We start from the raw sequence: 26,465 nt of genomic DNA on the forward strand, positions 1-26,465 counted from the left end.
GAAGACTTAACCACTGGACTGCCAGGGAAGTCCTGGCAGGCGGATTCTTAACCGCTCTGTCATTGGGCAGTCCCTCTGTACAGTTTTGACTCTTGGAACCAAGTTAAAGATTAAAGTAACAAGGAGGGAGGGGAGCACGACCCTATAATGGAATACGGAAGTACAGTTAAACCTCACCTTATTTCAGAAGACTAACATAACCACACTCAGGTAAGAGAGAAAAAGAACAAACCCTAAAAACTTTAAAACACGATATTTGACTATATAGCCTTAGGCTAAAGACAAAAAAAAACTATAGATAAATATTGAACCCTAGTTAGTAAGTTTGTTTTTCACAGTAGCATGGGTCAGCAATTGTGAAACCACTTTTTGCATGTTAGAGTATTGAGCAAATAAGTCAATATGTTTGAGATAATGAGAGCCAGACCTCATTATTGGAGAAGGAAATTACAAATATAAAAAGGGGGAGAATAAAGTGGATCTAGTGCTGTTGGATTGGAACTGGGAGTTTTCAGTGAATTCATGGTTTTTAAGATGGATGGATGGATGGATAGGTGGAAAGAAGGAAGGAAACACACATACTTTATTGTTCTTTCCTAACACCCAGATTTGTTTTTTAAATACCATTCTCCAGTAAAAGGAACCAGAGCTCCTTGGAGAAAAGGCCAATTCCAGGGGCTGGTTCTGAGAAAGTTCAAGATGGTTGTGGAACCTCTTCTTAGGCCAAAAAAGTAAGGAAGTGCTGAAAGATGACAGGCACTTGTCAGTAGGAGACAGACACCAGCTTGAAGGAGCTTCTACTTGCCAAATCTGGCATAATATGAGCATCAGAATAAATAATGATAGGAAATTAAATATTCTCTTGGATAAACAAGGCTCCACAAGTCCATTCTGCTGTAAAGAAAGGAAGAAAGAAAAGTAAGTGCGGGGAGAAGAAAGGGCTCTCCCTTATAGTAGCATCCCAACAAGTACACATGGAAGAAATGATGGAATCAGAAAAACCACTCTTCGGCAACCATCAAATAAATAATTGATTCAAGTAAAATCCTCCACAGATGCTAACACTAGTAGATTAAATTTCATGAGGAACATGATATATATTTTATCTCCCCAGAAGTACTTAATTAACTACAGTGGAAAAACAATAACTTTACAGTGGAAAAGCTAGCACACACCACCCTACCCAAGTGGCTCAAAGTTAACTCACCAATACTGGGACAAGGCAACACTGTGTGCTTCCTGATACCATGCACTGAGAAGGATACACTCTCACTAATGTGTGTTTCTGCCAAAATGCTAATTTGAGTCCGATCATGAGATTTCAGATCATCTAAATTGAAGGACAGGGACTTCCCTGGTGGTCCAGTGGCCAAGACTCCACGCTCCCAATGCAGAGGGCGCGGGTTCAATCCCTGGTTGGGGAACTAGATTCCCCCATGCCACAGCTAAGAAGTCCGCATGCTGCAACTAAAAAAAAAGATCCCACGTGCCGCAACTAAGACCCGGCACAGCCAAAATAAATAAATACATAAATATTAAACAATAAATAAATACATAAATAAATTGAAGGACATTTCATAAAATAACTGCCTCCACTCTTCAATAAATGTCTAGGTCATGAAAGACAAAATGAAGAACAGAACCAGATTAAAGAGACTAAGGAGACATGGCAGTTAAATGCAACACATGGTCCTGGATTAGATCGTCAACCAGAAGGCAGATTGTGTGTTACTGTGAAGGGCCTTGTTGGGACAATGGATGAAACTTGACCAAATTCCATAGATTAGATCATGCGCTGGCAAACTATGGCCTGCTACCAGTTTTTGTACCACCTAAGCATGCAGAATTTTGTTTTTACATTTTTAAGTGGTTGGAAAAAAATTTTTTAAAGTAAAATGTCTATGACATCTTGGGAAAGGCAAAACTATAGAGACAGTAAAAAGATCAGTGGCTGCCAGGGGTGAGGGGAGGAAAAGAAGGATGAATGGGTGGAGCACAGGGAATTTTTTACGGCAGTGAAACTATTTTATATGGTACTGTAGTGGTGGATAGATGTCATTATACATTTGTCAAAAAACCTGTGAAACTGTACAATACAAAGAGTGAATCCTACTATTAAACTAGGGACTTTAGTTAATAACAATGTATTAATATACAATTATATCAGTTACAGCAAATGTACCACACTAATATAAGATGTTAATTATAGGGAAACTGGGATGGGGTGGGCGTTGAAGGAGTATATGGGAACCCTGTACATTCTGCTCGGGTTTTCCTTTTCTGGTTTTTTTTTTTTTTTTTTTTTTGCTGTACGCGGGCCTATCACCGCCGTGGCGTCTCCCATCGCGGAGCACAGACTCCGAACGAGCAGGCTCAGCGGCTCCGCGGCACGCGGGATCCTCCCGGACCGGGGCACGAACCCGTGTCCCTCGCATCGGCAGGCAGACTCCCAACCACTGCACCACCAGGGAAGCCCCCTTTTCTGTTTTTTTTGGGGGGGGCTGTTTGTTTGTTTTGGCCACGCTGCACGGCATGCGCGAACTTAGTTCCCCGACAGGACTCGAACCATGGCCCCCTGCAGTGGAAGCATGGAGTCCTAACCACTGGACTGCCAGGGAATTCCCTGCTCAGTTTTTCTATAAACCTAAAGCCACTCAAAGAAGAAAGTCTGTTAATTAAAATAAATTCTGTATTGTGACACATGAGCATTATATGAAATTCAAATTTCTGTGTCTATAAAGTTTTGTTGAAACGCAGCCAGATTGATTTATTTACATATTGTCTACAGTTGCTTTTTTGCTCAGACAGCAGGGTTGAATAGTTGCAACAGAAACCATAGGGCTCACAAAAGACTAAAATATTTACTATCTGGCCTTTACGGAAAAAGTCTGCTGACCCCCAGATTAGATAGCCGTGTTGTATCAATGGTAAGTTCCTGATTTTGATAATTGTACTCTGATTATGTAAAATAATACCCTTAAGTTTTAGGAAAGACAGGGATAGGGATAGGGATAGGGATAAAGAGACATTATGACTGCAGCTTACTGTCACATGGTTCAGAAAAAAGAATTATGGACAGGCAGACAGATACAGAGAAGCCCATTTGGTAAAAAGTTAACAGTTGGGGAATCTGGGTGCTGGGTGAAGGGCATGTAGGAATTCTTTATACTATATCCCTGCAAATTTTCTGTAAGTCTGATATTATTTCAAAGTAAAAGGTTAAAAACAAAATGAAAAACAAAATATCATCGGTCTTAGACCCAACCAGACCTTGACTTGAATTCCTGATTTGCTGACTCAGTGGCCTATTTATAGAAGTGGTTTTGCCTTTCCAAGCCTGTGTCCTCATCTGACTTGTAAAGCTTAGATGAGATAATGCATGTAAAGTGCAGAAAATCGGCATTGATTCCAGGTGACCGAGTTGAAACATCTACAGTGCCTTCAGGAAAATGATTCCCAGATGTCTGCTTGGAGACAGACATGGTCAAGATGAGCCAGTGTCCGTCTTCTGAAGTGGCAGCTGCATTTCAAAACAGAAGGCCCTCTGTTGGGGTAAATGAGCCATGGTGATGGCTCCATGGTGGAGCCCCTCCACACCCCGTTGAAGATGATGGACTCTGAGAAGTGGGTTGAGAAGATCCTGTGATCTGGGGACTCCTGGTGGAGGGGTTAGACATGACCTGAGTTCCCATTTTTGGTGGCAAGTTTAACTATGCCGAGGATCTAGGGTCAGGACTGTCTTGCAGGCTTGGCCTCGGAGGTAGCTGTGGGTGCCATAGTTCAGTCTACACAAGTTTAGCTGTGAGTCCTGCCAACAGCACTGGCCTAAGGTAGGAGGAGACGCTCAGACATCCAGTACTTATGGTGCAGCGTCAGGGGTAAGAAACAATGGTTTGTGTTCATCTTGAATAATACAGACCAACATCAACAAATGCTTGATGTACTAGCAAGGTGCCTCATTCTGGAAGCTGAACCCACAGGACTCCCTCCCTGTGAGCAGTTAAATGATTTAGCAGTGGTGTAGATGCTGTTCTGTATGATGTTGGAAATGGGGAAGATTAGATGAAAATCTATGAATGATTGGTATGCTAGGAGATATGGAAATCTAACAGAGCATCTGACCCACAGACATCCTTCAGCAGAAATACGGGTGGGGCCTCTGCTTCTGGGGAACACCCAGGGGAAGGGGGTGATGGTTCTACTCTCGAGCAGTCCAAATTCCCACTTTGCCTCTGACTGAAATGCACATCCTCTTATACAGAAAACACAAAGGAATGTGATCTAAAGCTTACTTATCTGACAGCATTCCAAAAAGGTGGATTGATGACAGGTCACTGTAGTTCTAAGTGTCCAATCCAGAAGATAATGGAAGAATATATTTAGTGAAACTGTTGTGCTGCTGTGTATAAGTGACCAAAGGTATTTGTAAGCAACAACCTAAATAATGTGTTATTTTTAAAAAGCCAGATAGCTAGTTCAACCATCGCTTTATAGCTTTGCTGAGTGGGTTCAGAGACCCTAGAACTGGAAGTGAGGATTCTGCAACCCAGTTGTGTTCATCTAAGAGCTTTTTAGTCCAGGTTCCGATCACGTTAGTGTGTGTGTAGGTAAGAGAGATGGGGGAGGCGGGCGAGAGGTACAGAGAAGAGGCATTTCCTCTAGAATTTGTGAAGGGTCCCGAAACATACACTTTCCACCACTGTTCTCCCCATCTTCTCTCTGACCATCCTCTTTATCTCCAAGAAGAGGAAATTGAAGGCCTTCTGGGATCTACACAACAAAGAGCAAGTGGTACATTTAAGCCCCTACCCTGTGTCAAAGCATCTTGTGTATTCCTTCACGCTCAGTCTTTCGGAGAGCGAAACCATTTCCTAGATGACTGAAGAGGGGGAGAGACATGCCCCTTACTCAGTGTTAGCTCATATCAACAACGGGGTTTGAATTCAGATCTGTCCCATTTCCTGTCTGAGTCATCTCCACCGCAATGTTTCTCAAGTTCCTCTGGAACCTTTCCTTTCCTGCCAGGAGCAATCTCAGCTTTGCCCCCCCACATGGCTAGCTCTCCGTTCAGAAGTCACTGGTCGGGGTCCAGCACCTTCCACCCTAGACCACAGCCCCATGCATGGCGGAGCCCTCCCACCCTCCTTGCTCCAGTCTGCGTGTTCTTGGGAGCAGAAAACACTACTCATTTACTTTCAAAAAACAATCCTGTGCATTCTTGAATAGAAGGCAACTGTTTAAAAAATTGATTGTACTGTTAGAGTAAGACTCTTTAAAAAATAAAATATCTTTATATTTTAGCTTGTTAACTTTTTAAAAACTGATGCCCACATATAATAGTTGGTGTTCACAATCTAATACATTTGAAAGAAATCGTTTTTGAAATGAAGTTTAACACAGTTTCCTTTGAACTACACAGAAGTAAATACAGTTATGAATAGTGAGAGTTCATCTTCCAGTAAAGGGTTTCAAAATCAGAAATAAGTTGTTAGCCATCAGTGTGTGACTGCCTGGGTCCTGTTCTCCTTCCACCTCATCCCTACCCCCCGTATTGGGTCTTTTTTTCACATAGAAAACATGGAGGGGTGGGGGCTTCTCTGAGAATGTCTTTCTGAAGGCTTGGGAGAGGGAGAGTCTCAACTGAGAAGACTGGGGGGAGAAGACAGGGCACAGCACAGGCACCAGCGTGAGTTGATGAAGCTCCTCAGGGCTCCCAGGGTGGAGACCCCCAAGGATGCTGGCAGCCTTCTGCATGCCATCTCCCCAGCTCTGAGGGAGCCTGTGCATGGACGGTAACTGGACTCAGCCTGCCACCTCACACAAGCCACATGCTCCACCAGGGAATGAGTGTGAGGGACAGGCATCGCCATTCGTGCATTACAGGAGGATTCGTACAGTGAGCCTGGTGAAGCTCGGACAGTGGGCTGCTCTTGCGTCGCAGATCTGCGATCTCTCAGAAAGGAGGAGGTTGTTCACCAGCCAGTGAGCTGTAGGTTAAAGAAAAGTTGGATTTTAATAAATCTTTTCTTTAATAGCGTTTTTCCTGATTTTAAAATGAATGCACTCCAAATATAGAAATAGTGGAAAATTCAGAAAAGTATAAAGAAAATAAACACTTGAAATCTTACCACCCAGAGATTCCTTAGAATAGCATAATGAAGAAATTTAAATCATCATATAATTCTGCTTCCACTTTCTGGAGATAACCGCTGTTAATAGGTGTCCTGTGTTCTTCTATATATGCACGTAGGAATACATAGTTTACATAGATGGGATCATACCATGATGCTATTTTTAAGCCTTTTTTATTATCAACGTAATAAAAATGTGTCCATAACTAAATATCTACATTATTTTAAGAGTTCCAAAATAAGCAATTTTTCCAGTCATCAGGAACTTTTTTTGTAAAATATATCGTGTGTGTGTGTAGTATTTTTTAAGGGGAAAAAGTATAGAAGAACATCCATGTCTAAGGAGAAGAAGGACGTCTTTGGATGACTTTTCTGCTTTGTAGTTTGCTGTATTTTTCCAATAATTACACTCCTTAAAGTAACCACAGCTAATATTTTGGTATATTTCCTAACAATTTTAAAGCATCATTGGAATCATGCTGTATATAGGATTTTCTACCCTCTTTAAGTCATCTAGTGGTGTTCAATGGACATTTGCCTGTATCACTGATGGCTATATGATGTTTTTTCACGTGGGGATACTATGATTCTTTTTTCTTTCCTCTGTCTTGGACAGTTTGTACTATTTATGATTTTTTTCACTGTGTAATGCTGTGATGAATAGTTGTGTCCCTGAATTATTTTGTTTCCCTGTCTGAATACTCCTTAGAATTCAATCTTAGGAGTAGAGTCACTGAGTCAGAAGGTGTAAAACGTTTAAGGCTCCCATTGCATATGAACAGACTGGCTTTAAGAGTTTCTGCTCATTAATTACTTGTCAAATAAGGTCTTGCTCATTGGTTATAATAAAATGTGTGCTGAAGGTGACTGTTATTATCTTATTTTTAAAGCAGATCTTTCAGTCCTATTCATTGAAATGTTTACAAATATTATATTTAAACATAAAAACCATGCTTCTTTCCCCCAAATTTTTCAAAAGTATTTTAAAATTAAAGGTAAGCAGTCATCTTAAAGAAAGTTTAAAAAAATAAAGAAAAAAATCATCCTAATGTAGCCACAGTTATTGTTTTGTCAAATCTCCTTCCTCCCTTTTTCTGTGAATTTTACACATTTGGAATAAAAGTATATGTAGTTTTCGTATCCTCCTTTTTAAATTGAACATTCTATTGAAAGCATTTCTTCCGTGTTGCTACGTAGTCTTCATAACTATCATTTTTAATGGTTACAAATTATTCCACTGACCTCATGTAATTTACGTAACCATTTCCCTACTGAACTCTTATGTAATTTCCAGTTTTTTACTTTTATAACACAGTGGTGCATGTGGGCTATTTCCTTAGGTTTGAATCCTCAAAGTGGATTGACTGGGTCTGGATTTAAACTTTTGTTCATTCAGAATTTTCACTAACTCATAGTGGCCTGTCTTCTTGGTTAGTTTTTTTTAAAAAATAAGTTTATTTATTTATTTATTTATTTTTGGGCTGCATTGAGTCTTTCTTGCTGTGCGCGGGCTTTCTCTAGTTGCAGCGAGCAGGGGCTACTCTTCCTTACAGTGCACGGGCTTCTTATTGTGGTGGCTTCTCTTGTTGCGGAGCACGGGCTCTAGGCGCATGGGGTTCAGTAGTTGTGGCACGTGGGCTCAGTAGTTGTGGCTCGCGGGCTCTGGAGCGCAGGCTCAGTGGTTGTGGCGCACAGGCTTAGTTGCTCCACGGCATGTGGGATCTACCCAGACCAGGACTCGAACCTGTGTGCCCTGCATTGGCAGGCAGATTCTTAACCACTGCACCTCCAGGGAAGTCCCTTGGTTAGTTTTAATTATTGAAACTTAATTCCAACAACAACGTGAAGTTCAGGACGTTCCGGTTGGCAGGGAACCCAGTAGGAGCTGTGATGTCCTTAGTAACAAAGTGGTCAGGACGCTGTCCTGTTTGCCAAGTGAGCCTTGGGAGCTCTGGATGTTTCAGACCAAAGGGAAGTGTACAAAAACAGAGCACTTTCCTCGCGTGCCCTGTTGGTATACAGTGCATGCCCTCTGCTGCCACTCACAGAAACCATTTATTAAGCAGCCTTTGCCAACAAGGAAAAAAAGCAGAGACAGGGAGGTAGTCATTATGTAACCCCCTCCTCTTTTTTTTTATTCTTTTTTTCCCCTCCTTTTTCTATTTCCTTTTGTGAGAATGACATCAACTCGGGATGGAAATGCATTTATGGTGTCTCCTTTCTGCTGAAGTAACCTAGAGACTTCATCTTCAGAGATGCAAAATTGAGATTTTGCAAACGTTCATAAATACTTCTTTGTTGACCGTGAGCCGTGTGGTTTGGCCCCCAGAGTTATCTTAGATAGCACAAATAAATCTGGCGGCCTCCACTGGCCTCAAACTAAGCATTACACGACCCCCAGTCCCCCGCCCCCCCATTGTCTCCCTCCTCGCAGAATTTCCTCTTGGCCTTCAGCAGCACAAGCTCAGTCTTCTCATCAATTGCCCTGTTAACTGCTGCCAGCGCTCCAGCAGTTTAGTGCATATGTTCCCTTCATCATTTCTCTTTGTTCTAGAAAAGGCTGTGCTTGGTTTCTGAACCTCCCCGCCTCCCCTCGCCTAATTCCACCATCACCACCGCTTCCTAGAGACATGACCTTCTACTGTCTACATGTTCATTTACAGAACATCCTAGATTTCTGCCATGGAGAGAGCCTTCACAATCTGCTCACACGTGCAGAATCATCCCCCGCGCCCCTTCCCACAGAAAAATGTGTTAGGCGTCCTCGCCGCAGAGCTCGCGCCGTAGGAGCCCAGGTGAAGGGCTGTTGGGTCTCTCCCGGAAGCAAGAGGCTCCTAGGAGACAATGTTACCTCCCTGCGCAGATAAAGATTCCTTCTTAGGGTTTTCTGCCGCTCCAACGCAAGAAAAGGACGCTTTATTCTTGGAGCCCAACAGTGTATAGGCAGTGTCGATCTCAATGGGTTATTCATGGTGTCCAAGAGAAATACTTCTGGAGCTGTATTTCATGTGAGATGGAAGTGGGCTTGGCACCCAGACAGGGGGGCTGGCTGCTCGCTGGGAATGCCCCGTGGCTGTCAGACCAGCCCAGCCCCTGCCTGATGCGGCCAGGCTCTTAGCAAGTCAAGGGGGCTTCTGGCTCCTCCCCACCGGGCCTGCCTGCGCCCTGCGAGGCTCTGCCAGCCCGCCTGCGTGCGCAGAGACCCCCTGGTTGTTTTGGCCTTTAAGTATTTTCTGTCTCTTACCGTGTGTAAAGTTCCACCCCATTCCCTGAGCCGGGAGGAGAGGATGAAGGGCTATCAGAGCGTGGTCCCTCTCCTCAGCACGGGGGTGCTGTGGAAACCCTGGAATCGTTCGTGGAAACTTTGTTTGTGCAAAATACCACCTCGCTGTCATTCCTGCCCTTGCCACTTCCCTCCCCCAGAAAAGTATTTCAAAGAGGCCTCTGCAGCGGCACTGACCGTGGACAAACCTGATGTTTCGCTTTGTCTGATAAACCCGACGGTGAACTATGCCTGCTCAGTACCTGGTCAGCAACTCCTGGGAAGGCACAGGAAAACCTTCCTAACGTGGAGTTAAATGTGTAGAATGGAACTGGGAGGAAATTCTCAGAGTGAGGGATTGTTTCCCCTTTCCTTTTCTGGGGAAAAAAGAGAAAAGAAAAAAAAGTTAATGTCAACTCCTTTGGTGGAGATATAGTGCGCTTTTCTAACTATCCCCCAAAGGGAAGTTTGTATTCTTTTAAATAAAACCATTTTAAAAGCAGAACTGAAGCCTAAAAGGATCCAAGGTTCTCCTGAGTTCTCAGAAGGTGTAGATTTATTTACTATAGTTAAAACATAATTAGTTCTCAGGGGATAGTGTGTATTTTAAACAGCTTTATTGCCACCATATTAGTTTTCTGAATAATCAGAAACTTCTGTTATGATTATGTTCTAGTGTTCAGACAGAAACGCACTGTAAGTAGAAACAAATGTCAGGAATTGCTAGTTGTCATTCGAAGAAGGGACACCGCATCAGCGGGGGAAGAAAGAATTTGATAGGATATTCCAAGGAAATGTAATCTAACAATGTCTTGAATAAACCTAATGACAGCTTGGGCAGGTACACGTGCACACACACTGCCCCCCCCAACCATCTTTTTTTATATTAAATGGCGTTTTCTTTGTCCCTTTTCCATCATTCTCACTACAGAGGCTGGGAATGGGGTCAGTATCCCTTGAAACCCGTAAGATGGCTCTTCCTTACTAACACATTCACAAATGAGTGCAAACAGTGTCCCCCACTTTCAGCTCTCGGTTCTCATGTCGTGTCACTGTTCTGGCTGACTGGTCTTTCCCACCATTTGCAGGTTGATGTTTGAGATGCCACAGGAAATGGGTTTAATCGCCATCGCAGTCCACCAAACGCAGGGCAAAGGTCAGTCATCTTTTGTTACTGTTTCTGTGGTTTTTGTTTTCTAAAATCTGTGACTCTCCTGGCCAGAGAGCCAATTGATTGCATGTGCTGATCATCGACATGACTCGAGTCAGAAGTTGTTTTCACACACCCCTAAAATGGAGAAGAGGGAGGAAAATCAATTAGAAGATTGAACCTTAGAAGAATTAAAGCATTCTCTTAAACCGAGATGTTTAATTAATTGACGTCCGCTTCTGATGGTTTTAATGTTCATTTACCTACGTCTTGTAAATTCTTCTTTCTGACACATTCTAGGCATTGCAGTGTGTGAATAATTACTATGTTATAGAGACGTTTATTTTCCTGAAGGTTCTCTGTGAGGTGCCTTCTGTGTCTATACCAAGGGTCACATGGAGGGGTCTTTCGTCTGCCAGCTGGCACTGGAATTTGCGTGGAGTGGACACTCGATCAACGATCAATGCATATTCACAGAATGACCACAAAGAAGCCAAGGGCTGCCCAGAGCTTCCAACACCTGCTGACTCTCGGAGGCAAGAGCCCACATCCTCCCAGAATCCATCTGGGGTCCAGCCGCAAGCAGATTCATGCTCAGTGGTCATAAGGGGAGCGATTGGCCCCTGTCTCTCCCCACCCCCAGCTGGCAGCAGGCCGACCCAAACGTCCTTTTAACTCTCAGAGGCTCTTATGTCTTTCTCAGAAGAAGCAATGAAATAAGAAATCCACTGTTTTCACTTCTTTCTCTTGAGCATGTCTTTTGAACATAACTCAAAGAGAGGAAAAAAATTTATTTTATTCAAGGCTGTGGTGCTCAATAAGGTGGTTTAAAAAAAGACATGGAAGAAGTTTGATTATACCTCTCGTTTTGATTATGTTATTTTCTTGACTTGTAGTTTTTAAGAAAAATAACTCAGAGAGTTAATATCAGGGATCATTTTTCAAATTCAGCTTCCTTTAAAAAAAAAAAAACAGCAAGATATAATTCACATACCATACAGTCCCCTACTTTAAAGTGTACTATTCTGTGGTTTTTAATGTATTCACAGCGTTATGGGACCATCGCAGTAGGGATCACTTCTAGCAAATGGCTTCCAGGACCTCTCCTGGACCAGTATAGATTCGGTCCGGTTTCCCCACTGTCTCTGTTTTCACCTGCGCATTGCCGTATGGTGAGAATTAAACTGAGAGTGATGTTCAGACACTCTGTAAGACTTTATCATCAAAGTATAAATGATATGCTCACAGAGGGAGGACATTATGCTAATTATTGGAAACTTGTTCAGCAACAGAGCTTCGGATTTTAAGAAGCTTCTCTGTGTTGAGTTAACCCCGGAATAACCAAGCATGTTCATCAGTCATTCAGGTGGGACAGGCCTTTAGTGTGTGGCCCTGAGGCCTCGGCAGTTTTTCTGGCGTTATGTGCATCTGAGTCTGTTCATGGTGCAGAATGGCCGGTTTCCTGATGGCGCTTGTGTTCCAGGGCGGGGAAGGAATGCTTGGCTGAGCCCCGTGGGGTGCGCTCTTTCTACCCTGCTCGTCTCCATCCCGCTGAGATCCCAGCTGGGACAGAGGATTCCGTTTGTCCAGCATCTGATGTCTCTGGCTGTCGTGGAGGCGGTAAGGTCCATTCCTGGGTACCAGGTACGTGCAGCTCATCACCGTCACATCCCCACCATGCATGCACATCTCAGTTCAGCTGTGTCTGTAGTACGCGTCTGAATGATTCCTTCATGTGGAGCCTCAGCCTGCTTTTGCAAAGCTGGCAGCAGGGTACTCTTGGAGGTTTAAAAGCACCGTCAGGTTTATAGCTGCCTCAGGCTTGCTGCAAGGTTTATAGCTGCCTCAGGCTTGCTGCAAGGTTTATAGCTGCCTCAGGCTTGCTGCAAGGTTTATAGCTGCCTCAGGCTTGCTGCAAGGTTTATAGCTGCCTCAGGCTTGCTGCAAGGTTTATAGCTGCCTCAGGCTTGCTGCAAGGTTTATAGCTGCCTCAGGCTTGCTGCAAGGTTTATAGCTGCCTCAGGCTTGCTGCAAGGTTTATAGCTGCCTCAGGCTTGCTGCAAGGTTTATAGCTGCCTCAGGCTTGCTGCAAGGTTTATAGCTGCCTCAGGCTTGCTGCAAGGTTTATAGCTGCCTCAGGCTTGCTGCAAGGTTTATAGCTGCCTCAGGCTTGCTGCAAGGTTTATAGCTGCCTCAGGCTTGCTGCAAGGTTTATAGCTGCCTCAGGCTTGCTGCAAGGTTTATAGCTGCTTCAGGCTTGCTGCAAGGTTTATAGCTGCCTCAGGCTTGCTGCAAGGTTTATAGCTGCTTCAGGCTTGCTGTGATTATTTTCCAGAATTCCCTTTCTGTCCTTTTGTCAAATGTCCTAGTAAGGGCAAGCCTCTTATTCCTTTCTGCCTCCCTCCCTCCCTCCCTCTCTCTTTCTCTCTTTCCTTCCTTCCCTCCCTCCTTCCTTCCCTCCCTCCTTCCTTCCCTCCTCCCTTCCTCCCTCCCTCCCTCCCTCCCTCCCTTCCTTCCTTTCTTTCTTTCTTATTGAAGCACATTGGACTGGATAGGTCTATTTATCTGTGGTGCTTTCTGGTGAAAAGGATTATTTTATAGGCCTAAACAAACCTTCTCATTTCCTACCTTCATTTACCACAGCCTGTGCTCAGCAAAGCTATCCCTTGTCTGTGGCTACCCGAGTTCAATGTGCATGTTCGTTTAGGGCCATTTGCACCCAGCTGTAGGGACAGATGTACCTGCTACATCAGTACTTTTGAATGCTTTGGTGTCAGTTATTAAGAAGACAAGGAAAAGAGAGCAGTTAACACAGTCATGAAACCTTTCTCCCATTCCCCAGCCTCGACTTGCTGTATCCTCCTCCTCCTTTTCCTGGAAGAATTTCTTATGGATATAAAAAGGGTGTTCTTGGGACTTCCCTGGTGGCACAGTGGTTAAGAATCCACCTGCCAATGCAGAGGACGTGGGTTCGAGCCCTGGTCTGGGAAGATCCCACATGCCGCAGAGCAACTAAGCCCATGTGCCACAACTTCTGAGCCTGCGCTCTAGAGCCCGTGAGCCACAACTGCTGAAGCCCGTGCTCCGCAACAAGAGAAGCCACAGCAATGAGAAGACTGCACACCGCAAGGAAGAGCAGCCCCCGCTCGCAGCAACTAGAGAAAGCCTGCACGCAGCAATGAAGACCCAACGCAGCCAAAAATAAATAAATATTTTTTAAAAAAAAGATTCATTCATCTAAAAAAAATTAAACATATAAAATAAAAATAAGGGGGTTCCTTCCCAGCCTCCCTCCCCACATACAGCTCTTAACGTCAGGCTAAAAACAATTATTGTATTAATTCATGAAGCAAGATGCTAAGATCATGACTTTGAAAGGGGGTCTGTCATGAGTGCTTCAATGGAGAAGCAGTCCTCTCCACTGCCCCCTAAGCTCCTCCGATGTGGCCATGTCCTCATAGTCATGGTATGTGGGACCAGGGTACATGTTTCCCGTATTACGTCAAGTCATTGGCACGTATGCCGAAGCGTGAGATTTGTTACCGGGCGCTCAGCATCCTTGCTGTGTCTCATGGGCTTAGGCTCCTCAGATTGTCACCAGCCTTCACAGGCCCAGCGTGCAACCCCTGAACTGGACACTTCACCTTGCACTAAGCAGTTGAGAAGATAAAATTCTGTTGTGGGGAAAATATTTTTAACCCTAGCAACAGGTTAATTAGTCTTAGGAAAATAAAGTAAAAATTTAAATTAGTCTGTTTAGCTTTTTCATGGCTTTAACTTTGACCTCGTAGCCTCACTTGTTAACTTAGCAAGCACTTTCTGAGTGCCCACTGTGCGCGAAGGCTCTGCCAGGTGCTGGGGTAGCGGGTGGGGAGGTGGAAAGCTTGCCCTCAACAATGGACCCGGGGGTGTGTCCCCATTCTCCTTAAGAAGCTCCCACCAAAGTTCCTATCCCATTTCTGCAGCTGTCCAGCTCAGCCTTATCTTCTTTTTTTTTTTTTTTTTTTTTTTTGCGGTATGCGGGCCTCTCACTGTTGTGGCCTCTCCCGTTGCGGAGCACAGGCTCCGGACGCGCAGGCTCAGCGGCCATGGCTCACGGGCCCAGCCACTCTGCGGCATGTGGGATCTTCCCGGACCGGGGCACGAACCCATGTCCCCTGCATCGGCAGGCAGACTCTCAACCACTGCGCCACCAGGGAAGCCCTATCTTCTTATCTGTATGGTTTTGGATTGGCTTCGTTCTCATTTTATTTTCAGTCTTATTGAGGTATAAATGACATACTGCAGTGTGTAAGTTGAAGGTCTGCAGCATGATGACTTGACATGCGTATATTGTAAGATGATCTCCACAGGAGGTTTTATTAACATATATCACCTCATATAGTTATTAAAAAAATTTTTTTTCCCCTGTGATGAGAACTTTTAGGATCTACTCTCTTAGTATTGGGTTGGCCAAAAAGTTCGTTTGTAACAGCTTACAGAAAAACACGAACGAACTTTTTGGCTAACCAAATATTTATTTATTGATTGATTGATTGATTGCGGTACATGGGCCTCTCACTGTTGCAGCCTCTCCCGTTGCGGAGCACAGGCTCCGGACGCGCAGGCTCAGCGGCCATGGCTCACGGGCCTAGCTGCTCCGCGGCATGTGGGATCTTCCCGGACCGGGGCACGAACCCATGTCCCCTGCATCGGCAGGCAGACTCTCAACCACTGCGCCACCAGGGAAGCCCTATTTATTTATTTTGGGCTGCGTTGGGTCTTCATTGCTGCGTGCGGGCTTTCTCTAGTTGCAGCAAGCGGGGGCTACTCTTCCTTGCAGTGCGTGGGCTTCTCATTGCGGTGGCTTCTCTTGTTGTGGAGCACGGGCTCTAGGTGCGCAGGCTTCGGTAGTTGTGGCTCGTGGGCTCTAGAGCGCAGGCTCAGTGGCCATGGAGCACGGGCTTAGTTGCTCTGTGGTATGTGGGATCTTCCCGGACCAGGGCTCGAAGCATGTCCCCTGCACTGGCAGGCGGATTCTGAACCACTGCGCCACCAGGGAGGTCCTGAATATTCATTTTTCACCGAGTCTAATTAGCTTACACACTACAGCTACAGGGTGGTTGAAATAGGCCCCCCGTTGTGCTGGGTTGGCCTCTCTTACATCCTGCCCTTCTTGTCCCCGGCCAGATGTCACCATCTGCACACGAACCATACCCAGCCTGGTCGGACCGGGGGCAGTGCGGTGGCCTGTGTGCCGTCCCTTCCGGAGCCCGTGCTGGGTTGCCCGCCCTTGCTCCTGCTGCTCTTCTGTCCTCGAGGTCCTGCTGGACTTCTGCAGCCTCCCCCCACCCGTGTATCCTGCTCCTGTTCTCTTCTCTGCACCTCCAGGTCCTATTTGCCCTGAGCGTCCTGGCTCAAATGCCTTTCCTGGAAACTGCTAGCTACAAACTCTCCCTCCTCCAATGCCATGCAGCGCTTTCAAATGTCTAGGCCACTTTAGGGCACCTCCCTTGGATTGCTTGAAGCAGGGTTATTTGTGCTCCGGTTCTAACTCCTACAAAGCAACCAGCTCTTGGAACACAGGATTGGTTTTATTTTGGTCCTCAAAGAGCCTAGCGTAGTGCTTTATACCTGGAAGGCCTGTAGTAGCTGTCTGAATAAAAGGTTGAGACAATGAAAAATAAACACCTGAACTTTCTCTTCATCTTGGAATAGATGTCCTGTTCACCTGGTTGAGAACCCAGAATTTCACAGGTTGCATCATTAACTAACTAGACCTGAAAATGTGAAGTGAAACAGGAGCCCGAAAGCAGGGGCAGCACAGAAGTAAGCAGCGGCCCCTGTAGTGGAGGAGCTGTTTCTGAGCTCCGGCCGGGACTGTGCTGGCCACCGTGGGACGTGGGTAGGCAAGAGAGGAGAAAGAAGGGGAATTGGGAGAGTGACCAGGACCATGGTCTCCAAGGTGCAGATTTTCTAGACCAGCGTTTCTCACTCTCAGCACTGTTGACGTTTGGGCCCCTCCATCTCGGTTGTGGGCCCATCCTGGGCATTATGGGCGGTGGCGCAGCATCAGTAGCCTTTCCCCACTAGACGCAAGTAGGATTCCTTCAAGCTGTGACAAGCACAAATGCCTCCCAATATTGCCAGATGTCCCCTGGGGGACAGACTTCCCACCCCACCTCCACCCATCCCCCCGAACCTTATTTTAGTCAGAAAAGTAATATGAGGTTTCCCTATCATAGAGCAGATGAGCTTTTAAAGGACAGAAACATGTTCTAACTGGCCAAGGTGAAAAGAAGTCCTGCTGGAGGGAGGGAAGAGGATTGCTAGGAAGCGGCAGGCTGCATAGCATAGGGTTAAGCTCCCAGGGGTTGGTGTCAGAAAGCCCTGGGTTTGTATCCCAGCTCTGCCACTTGCAGGTGGCGCAGACTCAGGCAAGCCAGGCAGTGTCTCTAAGCTTCAGCCCTCCCTTTGTTAAATAGAGATGATACTAGTAGCAACACATGGGCTTGGTATAAGTGATGTGCAGGCTAACACCGAGTTGGGGCTTGGTGCCGTGCCTGCCCCCAGTGAAGAAAGAGCCAGCCCTCTGGGACTGAGGCCATTATCTACTCTCTGGTCTCTTGGTTTTATTTCGCTGAGTGTCTCTCTTCCAGCCTCATGTGTCCAGATGGGCTTCCTTCTACCCACACCTGCCTGCCAGTCCCAGACCCAGGAGCCCTGGCAGTTCTGGTGCCCACTGGGTCTCACCCAGTCTGTGTGCCCCAACTTCACAGTCATGGCAGGAGGTGGGGGTCTGGGTGGCCCAGTTCAAGGCAGTGTCCGCCCTTGGCCCGTTCCACTGAGACCAGGCACAGGCAGGGTTGCCCAGGCCACATCCTTCAGGATGGAGAGGCAGCAGGCCACTGGACAAGTCTATTTCTCTTTCCCGAGTTGACTGGTGGCCGTTCATGGAGACCTTCTCTAATAACTCAGTAAAACGAGGTGCTCCTCTCTATCTCCAGAGCATTGTGCTGGCACATTTCTCCCTGACTTTTAGGACGTTGGTTAATCCAGGGCCATTCGTCTCTCTCTTGAGCAGAAGCTCCTTAAGGGAAAAGAGCCCTGAGAGTATTATTCTCTCCCTGCCCCCTGTCCCCAGCACACAGTGGTACTCTGTGGTATGGTTGTTGATATTGGGATAATGAACTTAACTCCCAAGGTAGGCGTCTTCGGAGAGTGTTTTTGTTGATGAACAGTGATGGGGGTGGGGAGAATGCTGGGATTCCTGTTGAGTGTGTTCTTTAGGTCTCCTTCCCTCTAGCCCCACCAGGTACTTTAATACTGGATTGTTCCAAAGCGGTGATTAGCTGTCTCAAAAAGAAGAGAGGATGAGACTCCCTGTTCCATTTGTTTCAAGAGTATTCTGTTCATCTTTTTCTTTTGTTTTATTTTAGCTGGATGACCTCTTCTGGTCCCTTTGTGTCTTCTGACTGCTTGATTAATATGTAGATCTTCCTTTAGGATATCAACTTACGAGTGAAGTGGCCCAACGATATTTATTACAGTGACCTCATGAAGCTTGGTGGAGTTCTGGTTAACTCAACACTTATGGGAGAAACATTTCATATACTTATTGGTAAGTTTTTAAAGCCTTCCACCAGAATTTTTAGATTAATAAAAATAAAAGTGGTTCACACATGGCTGTATTGGGGGGAGTGGATTATCATATGGGATTACTTTTTCTTTGAGTCTTGAGTTACAGAACACAATATGTGTGCACAACAGGCCAGATTGGTAGAAAGCCCTTCAAAGGGTTTAGTGTTCCTATCTATGGCCATGGAAACCACCGAATTGGCATCTCATCAAACAGGCGTTTTCTTATACCTCTCCACACTCCTGCTTCTCAATGAATTAGAAACAGTGAAAGTAAACATTTACTGTATTATTTGGTAATAAGAAAAGAAAGCTAATTTCAAGGATGGGTGTCCTTGCAGTCTTTCTTGTATTCTTAATCTGACCTTCCCAGTCCCTGGAAAAGTTGCCTTCTTTTTGACCTCAGAAGAAACTCCAGGCTGGTCAGGGTGGGGTAAAGAATCCCTGTTTCCCATCAGCACGTCCGTATCAGGCAAGGAGATGGATCTGAAGTGGCTTCAGAAGTTCCTCGGCCCCTGGTCATCCAAGCATCAGCTTCTCCCTAATGCCCAGGAGAGTTTGATTGGTGTTCAGAAATCAGTGATGGAGAGAAAACATGTGATTGTGTGTTAGAAGCGCCAGCCAAAGAATACAAGGTGTATGCTTCCAGCTCTGCTACCAACAGGCAATATTATTCTAGGCAAGCTTCTTCATACCCTCCGAGCTCCGTTTGCCATCTATAAATGAGTAACTGGGCTAGGTGCAGAGATTCCTAATAGGGCCCACAGATATTGAGGAGGCCCAGTGCTGGGTTTCCTTCAGGGAGCTAGGGAATTTTGTCAGTGTGGGGGGAATGAAACATTTTCCTGCGGGGAGAATCCATAGCTTTCTTAAGGCGTTGGGACGTGGGGGAGGGGGACAGGGGGGCATTTTTGGAGAAAGATTCAAGGTCACCGTCAGGGGTGCTTGCTGGTCTTTAGAAAGACGCAGCCTAAGTTGACAGTAGTTCATGTAGCTATTTTCCCAGCACTTTGGATTTCTGAATACAGGGGAGCTTTTTCAGCGCTATATACACTTAATTGAATGCTTTATATGCCACAGGTGCTTCAGCTATTGTGCATGTTGTCCAATGAAAGAACAAATGAACAACTGCAAATTCTGCCCCTGTTGCTCTAGTTACTTGTTTTTTACGTTGCTTTGTATTTTAATAGCCAGTATATTTAAAAAAATAATAATCTGAGGCCAGTCAGTCCTTCCCTTAACACTGAAAGTGGCGCAGAACATTTACCAAAAAGTAGTTATTGTAAATATCGTTGTTCTATCTGAGGCAAGTATTTTGGGAATTTTTTTCCCAGAGGCCCTGAAAAAAACGATAGTCTTCCTGCCTAGTTCTTGCAGTATTTTATTCCTTATTGAAGACCTCTTTGAGGTTGGTTCAGGGCCCTGCTGAAAACCAAGGTTCGGCTTTTCTAAAGTCTCCCCTCTCCTGCAGAGAACAGTGGTGTTAAGTAACAGCAGAGATAAGCCAGAAACTCACTCTCCTGAAGCCTTGGTTTAGGGGCTTGTGAAAGAGCCACTAAACATGGGTTGGCCTTTTGCCAACAGTGTAACCCTAGCACCAAAGACTTCCAAGGATAAAGCATTAAAAGATGTGTTTTAGGGTTAAGTCATGACCAAGGTTGGAAATCTCTGAATCCAGAGTTTACTTCTTAAGACCTGAATAAAATTCTTTATGTGTAAGCATGTGTTCCATTATTTAAATAGAAAAAGAAACAAGAGATTTTGTTTTACATCCGGCTCAGTGCAGAGCTCCAGTTCTTGGCTAGACCACAGGAGGTGGTCGTTTCAGAAGCAACTCTGTTTTGTCCCATTCGTAGCTTCTGCTTAATTGAATCAAATCTGGCTTGCTTTTTTTGCCCAACTAATTTGTAATCTGGAATGGTTCTGGTTTGATCGGGATAGTGAGGGAAGGGTGAGAAAGGAAGATGGGCTTAAAGACGTAAGTCTTTCTCTAAGTGGCCAGAGACAATAAACTCAAAATGAGGATAAGGAAGCAGGAAGTTGACAGTAAAAACTGTAACTTTTTCCAGGTGGTTCAGAGAAACGTGTGATGTCATCAGTAGGTTGAGCTACTCGTGTTTTCAATTGTTTGTTTTTGTCCAGGCTGTGGATTTAACGTGACTAACAGCAACCCTACCATATGCATCAACGATCTCATCACAGAATACAATAAGCAACATGGGGCCGAACTAAAGCCCTTAAGAGCTGATTATCTCATCGCCAGAAGTGTGACTGTGCTGGAGAAGCTGATCGACACATTTCAGGACGAAGGGCCCAATGGCGTTCTTCCTCTCTATTATAAATATTGGCTACACAGGTCAGTGCTGGCTTGTCTTCATTCTTTTAAAATTCCTTTATTAAATCAGTAGTTTAATATCTTAAAACGAGAAACTAAACACTGGTCTAGATCATTATCTTTTACTTTACTGATGGATAAACCTGGTGGATACCACCTTGAGCAAGTTAGCATCTCCAGTCATTGGGACAAACGGGCATCCTGTGCCTCCTGGTGGGATGCCCTGGGAAAGACACAACATCACTGGAGATTTTCCTGCCCAGCATGTTTAAGCTGAATCTAATTGTGAGGAAACAGGCAGATCTAAAATGTGGGACATTCTTGATAACAGTCATCTTCAAAGTGAGATCTCCCAGCAGCAGTGGCAGCCTTACCTGGGAACTTGTTAGAAACGCAGATTCTTGACTTCCACCCTGGACTTCCTAAATCAGAAACTCTGAGGCTGGGGCCCAGCATTGTGTTTTAACAAAGGCTCCAGGGGATTCTCGGGCACTTCAATTTGAGAAGCACTGATGTATACCAATAGGCCTCTACCCTTCAACAATGGCAGTGTCTTAAAAACACAGAGAAGGTGGGAGTTTTGTGATTAGAGAAGACTAAGGAGGCATGACAGTTAAATGCAATATGTGATTCATAATCAGATCCTGGAAGGGAGGAAATAGCCACAAAGAATATTAATGAGACAATGGGGACATTTGAACAGGCAGTGTGTATTAAATAATGTTATTGTATCAAGATCAAATTTCTTTTTCTTTTTCTTTTTTTTTTTTTTTTTGCGGTACGCGGGCCTCTCACTGTTGTGGCCTCTCCCGTTGCGGAGCACAGGCTCCGGATGTGCAGGCTCAGAGGCCGTGGCTCACGGGCCCAGCCGCTCCGCGGCATGTGAGATCTTCCCGGACCGGGGCACGAACCCGCGTCCCCTGCATCGGCAGGCGGACCCTCAACCACTGCACCACCAGGGAAGCCCAAGATCAAATTTCTTGAGAGTGATAATGATATTCTGGTTTTGTAGGAGATACTTCTTATTCTTTGGAGATATATGCTGAAGTATTTAAGTATAAAGTGTCACAATGCCTGCAACTTATTTGTAAATATCAGCAAAAACCACCCCACAAAACTGTAAGTGTGTGTGTGTGTAAAGAGAGCAAACATGGGAAATGTTACCAGTTGGTGTGAATATAAGTGAAAGGGGAATATGAGGTTCATTGTACTATTTTTCACCTTTTCTGTAGGTTTGAAATTCTTCAAAATAAAAATTGGGGAGGTACAGAGTCCGTACTTTTAAAACTGCTAACAAGGATGTAACTCAACAGTTGCATTTGGAAACTGTTCTAAAGAAGTAAAATTAGAATGAGTTTAACTTATAATTGATGCTACCCAACTTGATAAAGAGTTTTGAACACAGCCAGAAAGTGGACAGTCTCAGCCAAAAAACCTAGAGGGTTGCACAGTGTTTCTTTAAAGTAGCTAGAGGGACTTCCCTGGTGGCACAGTGGTTAAGAATCCGCCTGCCAATGCAGGGGACGTGGGTTCGAGCCCTGGTCTGGGAAGATCCCACATGCCGCAGAGCAGCTAAGCCCGTGTGCCACCACTACTGAGCCTGCACTCTAGAGCCCGCGAGCCACAACTACTGAGCCCGTGTGCCACAACTACTGAAGCCCGCACGCCTAGAGCCTGTGCTCCGCAACAAGAGAAGCCACAACTATGAAAAGCCTGCGCACCGCAACAAAGAGTAGCCCCCGCTCGCCACAACCAGAGAAAGCCTGTGTACAGCAACAAAGACCCAATGCAGCAATAAATAAATAAAAACTAAAGTAGCTAGAGGGTGAGGAAGTAGTGCAAATAATCATTCCAGATGATCAGAATGAGGAGTGACGTCGTTTATAAGGGAAGCAATTCCTAACTCCCTAGTGGACTTTCCTTCGCCCTGGTTATGCAGGTAGTTTTCAGGACAATTCAGGGGAGACCAGTGGAAGTCAGAGCTCGGGCTCAGATTCATTTTAACTATATCCATCCCAGCCCACCCCCGAATCCTTTCGCATAATGGATAATTGCTGAACAATTGTCTCAAGCAGCAGCATTACATTTCCCTGGTGACTGGGGGCTGTTCTTCATTTTCAGTGCTCAGCAGGTCCGCCTGGGAAGTGCTGAGGGACCAAAGGTGTGGATAGTGGGCCTAGATGATTCCGGGTTCCTTCTGGTTCACCAGGAGAACGGCGAAGTGGTGACTGTGCATCCAGACGGCAACTCCTTCGACATGCTGGGAAACCTCATAATCCCCAAACAGCCGTAGTCCTGTCTGGAGCGTCTGCTGGGCCCCGGGCCACAGCTGGGATGAGCTGGGACGGGCAGAAGGGCAGAACCGCCGCAGGAGCATTGCACGTCGATTTCTGCCGCCTTTCCTAGCCCATGATCTGGAAAACGAATTCGGAGTTGTAGGCAAATGTTTTCTCCCTCCACTTAACCTGTTAATTCTTTAATTTTGTTCTGTTGTCATTTTATTTGGTGTTTGAAGATGCTGGGGGTGGAGGGTTGACAAGTGGAAGATTTAATTCAGGTATAAGCCCTGGCATAGGGTGTGAAATTCTTCTCCCCTCTTGGAATTGGATGCATCTTAATTGGGGAGGGGGGTAGTTTTTACATGGAGACAGCAATGGCATAATTCAAATGTTTTCCCAGTAGTGGAGGTCTCTACCCCTAGACTATTAAAAACAGATTTTAAAAAGGTTTTCGGGCCCAGACCATTGGTGAGTTAGAGGTAGGGTAACCCTGTTTACAAGCATCCAGGGAGGTGTTTTCCTACAGGAACATATATTGGCACTTAGTTATCATTTTATTTTTTTGTTAGTGAAGAAAAGAGAAGGTAGATTTCTAGTGTTACTCTCATCCTGTGGTTTGTGGTCCAATAACAATGTCTAAAGGGAACAGAGGCTGGTATGCTTGCGATGACCTTGTAGAGGAAATCAGTTAATTACTTTGACATTAACTAATGAGCTCTCCTTTCATAAGTTTAAATTTACTGCATATTCTGAAGTGATGGGATCAAGTTCAGGGTCCTGAAAGCGTTGATCAGGCATTGCGCGGATGCGAGGTGGATGATTTGGGCCTAACAGCTGGGTTTGAAGTCTCATTCCACACGCAAAGGAGGATGTGGCGCTTGTAAGCCAGCTTCAGGCTCGCTTCGAAATCCTGCGGAACTGTGCAGTGCACACACTATAGAAGTACGTGGCATTTTATTTGCAAGTCACATTTTTTGGCCCCCTTTTCATATTGCCAAAAAAGAAAATGTTATTGCTACTGAATGCCATCAGTTAAGAGGATGGGTGTGTGTGTGTGAGAGAGAGTGAGAAACTTTAAAAGAAGATGTTCCAAATATGATGCCCTAAGAGTCTGCATGGAAGAACAAAAGAAAGGAAGCCTTTTGATATACATTTGCTATTTCCAGATGTATTCCATGCTTTTTCCATGTAACTCCTATCTCTGTTGAACTTGAGAATCGTACACATTACTTTGCAGCCTGAAAAGGCCAATTTTTGTCCACTTTTCTCTCTTCCTGCCATTCCCAACTGAAATTAGTGACAAGAAAACTTGATGAGGCTCTCAGCTTTGAACAGAATCCCCTTATTGTGCACTAGCACCCTCTTCATCCAGCTTTACCCAATCAGGCTAACTCCAGAAGCTTGTGGTTTCAGTATAAAATCTGCCTACCTGTAGCCAGGCACAGGCAGCCACATAGGAAGGAAACAAATAACACGTTTAGTTAAGTCCACTAACCCAATATGTGTGTTTTGGAAATGTAACTTGAAAAGAACTTCAGAAGTAATTTTTGCAAATAAGGCTTCAATTAGAATTATTCTTTTAAAAAAAACAAAAACAAAAAAACCCACTCTCTCCTAAATGCCCAAGTCTACATAAAAGTTTAAAGTCCACAGCACCCCAAAATTACAAAATGGTCTCACCCTTGAGAGGGCATCTGCAAAATATCATCAAGAAGAAAGATCTCAGGCTAATGTTGCAAGTTTCATTTCTCAAACTCTGTAATATAAGGCAAGTCATCTCTCAGAGCTGCCATCATTACTTTTTGAATTTCTTTGGGGGGTTATTTAATGAGAAACATGCTATGATTTGTTTTAAGCTGAAGTCCTATTCTAGACAGTCTGCTTTGGGGAAAAAAAAATGTTATCATTTAATTTCCTTTTGGTAAATTAAAACTAATGAAGTGTGGCCATGTCAAAGCAGATGGAGATGTTCCGGGCATATCACTTTGCCTCTGTGCTTTTAAGACTGTTCTTACTTGTGCCGACACCCAGTTGTCTTGAGGGAGACAACATAGACTTGGAGCAGATGCTGCGTTTTTCATAAACCTGATTTTGCCTCAGAGGAACCAAAGACTTTTGAAATTCTGCTTCATCTAGAACAGCTGAATAAAGGCATTTCCCTTACAGCTGTTAGCATTAGGGAAACTTGCTGTACTGCACTCATCAATTTGGGCCGTTTATGCACCCGGCAATCGATGACCTCAAGGAGCTTTAAAGTCTTAACAGGAACTTTGCATTTTCTTCTTAATCTTTAAAACACGGCACCTAAACTCAGGATTGGCGTGTGCTCTTAGGATATTGAATTGTGCCCCAGTGCCCCCTAAAATAGGACACAGCAGTACCTTGGCTTCCGGGGCGCGCGCGCGCGCGCACACACACACACGCGCGCGCGCGCACACACACACACACACACACACACACACACACACACACACACACACACACACACACACACACACACACACACACACACACACACACACACACACACACACACACACACACACACACACACACACACACACACACACACACACATATCCTGGCAGCGTTTACAGCGTGGAGGCAAAGCCGAAAGGCTTTGTGTCCGGTGTGGGGCTCGCTGCTGCAGCCCCCTGATTGCTGTGGGTGGGTGCGCAGGCCCAGACCCGCGTAGCGTGCAACCGCACCCCTACCCCTACCCACACACGGGGGCTGCATGGCCGCCTCTCACCCGAGAGTCTGGGAGCCAGGAGAGAAGCAGACTCACCCAACCATTTCAGAGTGCATAAAGGAGACATTTTAGGCTTACAGTCCATAGATCTGTTTGCTCGTAACAGACAAAGAATGGAGAGTCGGTATTCCTGGGTAACTACTATGCGTATTTGAAATAAAAGAAAGTGTGAAACCTCTGCATTTTTAGCTTTTCAAAGAATCATCTCTGAAAAGGAATTAATTTAAACCAATTCCTGTAAAAAGTAAGTCTATCAAAATAAACTTTAAGACTTTCTATATAGTTCAGGCTCATTGTTATTTTTACCACATTTCATTTGTAAAACTAAGCAACTACTTTTGGTTACAGTGTTTTTATTCATATTTAAACATTTAAAAAATAGTTTAACATAGGAATATGTATGTATTTCTACGTATTAAGAAGCTGGTGGCTTTTTAAATGTATTTTTGAAAAATGTATTATGTATCATACAAAAGAGAGATCATATTACTCCAAAGAATGAAAGTCAGCAAACTGAAAAGTTAAAAAAAGAAAACAAAACTGAGGTGAGAAATAAATTTACTAATGTCAATTTTTAATTTGAAAATTAATTGAGTATAACAACAAATTTAATATAAGAACAGATTCTGTTGTTGTCGAATTGTTCTCTTTTGTGGAAACTGCTTGACTTTTGTCTCGACAGTTTTTCCCCAAGATTTTAACCGTATTTATCATACTTAAGTTTAGGAAGAACTTGAGTAACGCACCTTAGATAACCCAAGGACTACTATTCACTAAGATTTTAAGCTACCGTAATTTTATGGAATTTATTTTAAAGTGTTCTTTCATCTGTACCAGCCCCCAAAGTCTACCTTAACTGTCTCACAGTTACAATAAATTACAGTAGACTCGAAACAGGATTCGTTGAAGGATTACACCTCCCCCACCCTTAGGATCCAA

The 26,465-nt window shown here is 44.7% G+C and overlaps 1 protein-coding gene across 1 annotated transcript in view; it reads left to right on the forward strand.

Annotated features, from left to right (window-relative positions):
• HLCS (holocarboxylase synthetase) overlaps positions 1-25,950 on the forward strand; it is a 198,326-nt gene extending 172,376 nt beyond the window's left edge. The window contains exons 7-11 of the mRNA XM_060010324.1: positions 10,482-10,549; positions 12,027-12,187; positions 18,029-18,143; positions 20,303-20,516; positions 22,617-25,950. Coding sequence (XP_059866307.1) covers positions 10,482-10,549; positions 12,027-12,187; positions 18,029-18,143; positions 20,303-20,516; positions 22,617-22,788 — 730 coding nt within the window. The 3' untranslated portion in view covers positions 22,789-25,950. The remainder of the gene's footprint in view (positions 1-10,481; positions 10,550-12,026; positions 12,188-18,028; positions 18,144-20,302; positions 20,517-22,616) is intronic.
• Positions 25,951-26,465: the final 515 nt, after the last annotated feature.

This window comes from Delphinus delphis, chromosome 4 (assembly GCF_949987515.2).
Source record: "Delphinus delphis chromosome 4, mDelDel1.2, whole genome shotgun sequence".
Classification (NCBI taxonomy): domain Eukaryota; kingdom Metazoa; phylum Chordata; class Mammalia; order Artiodactyla; family Delphinidae; genus Delphinus; species Delphinus delphis.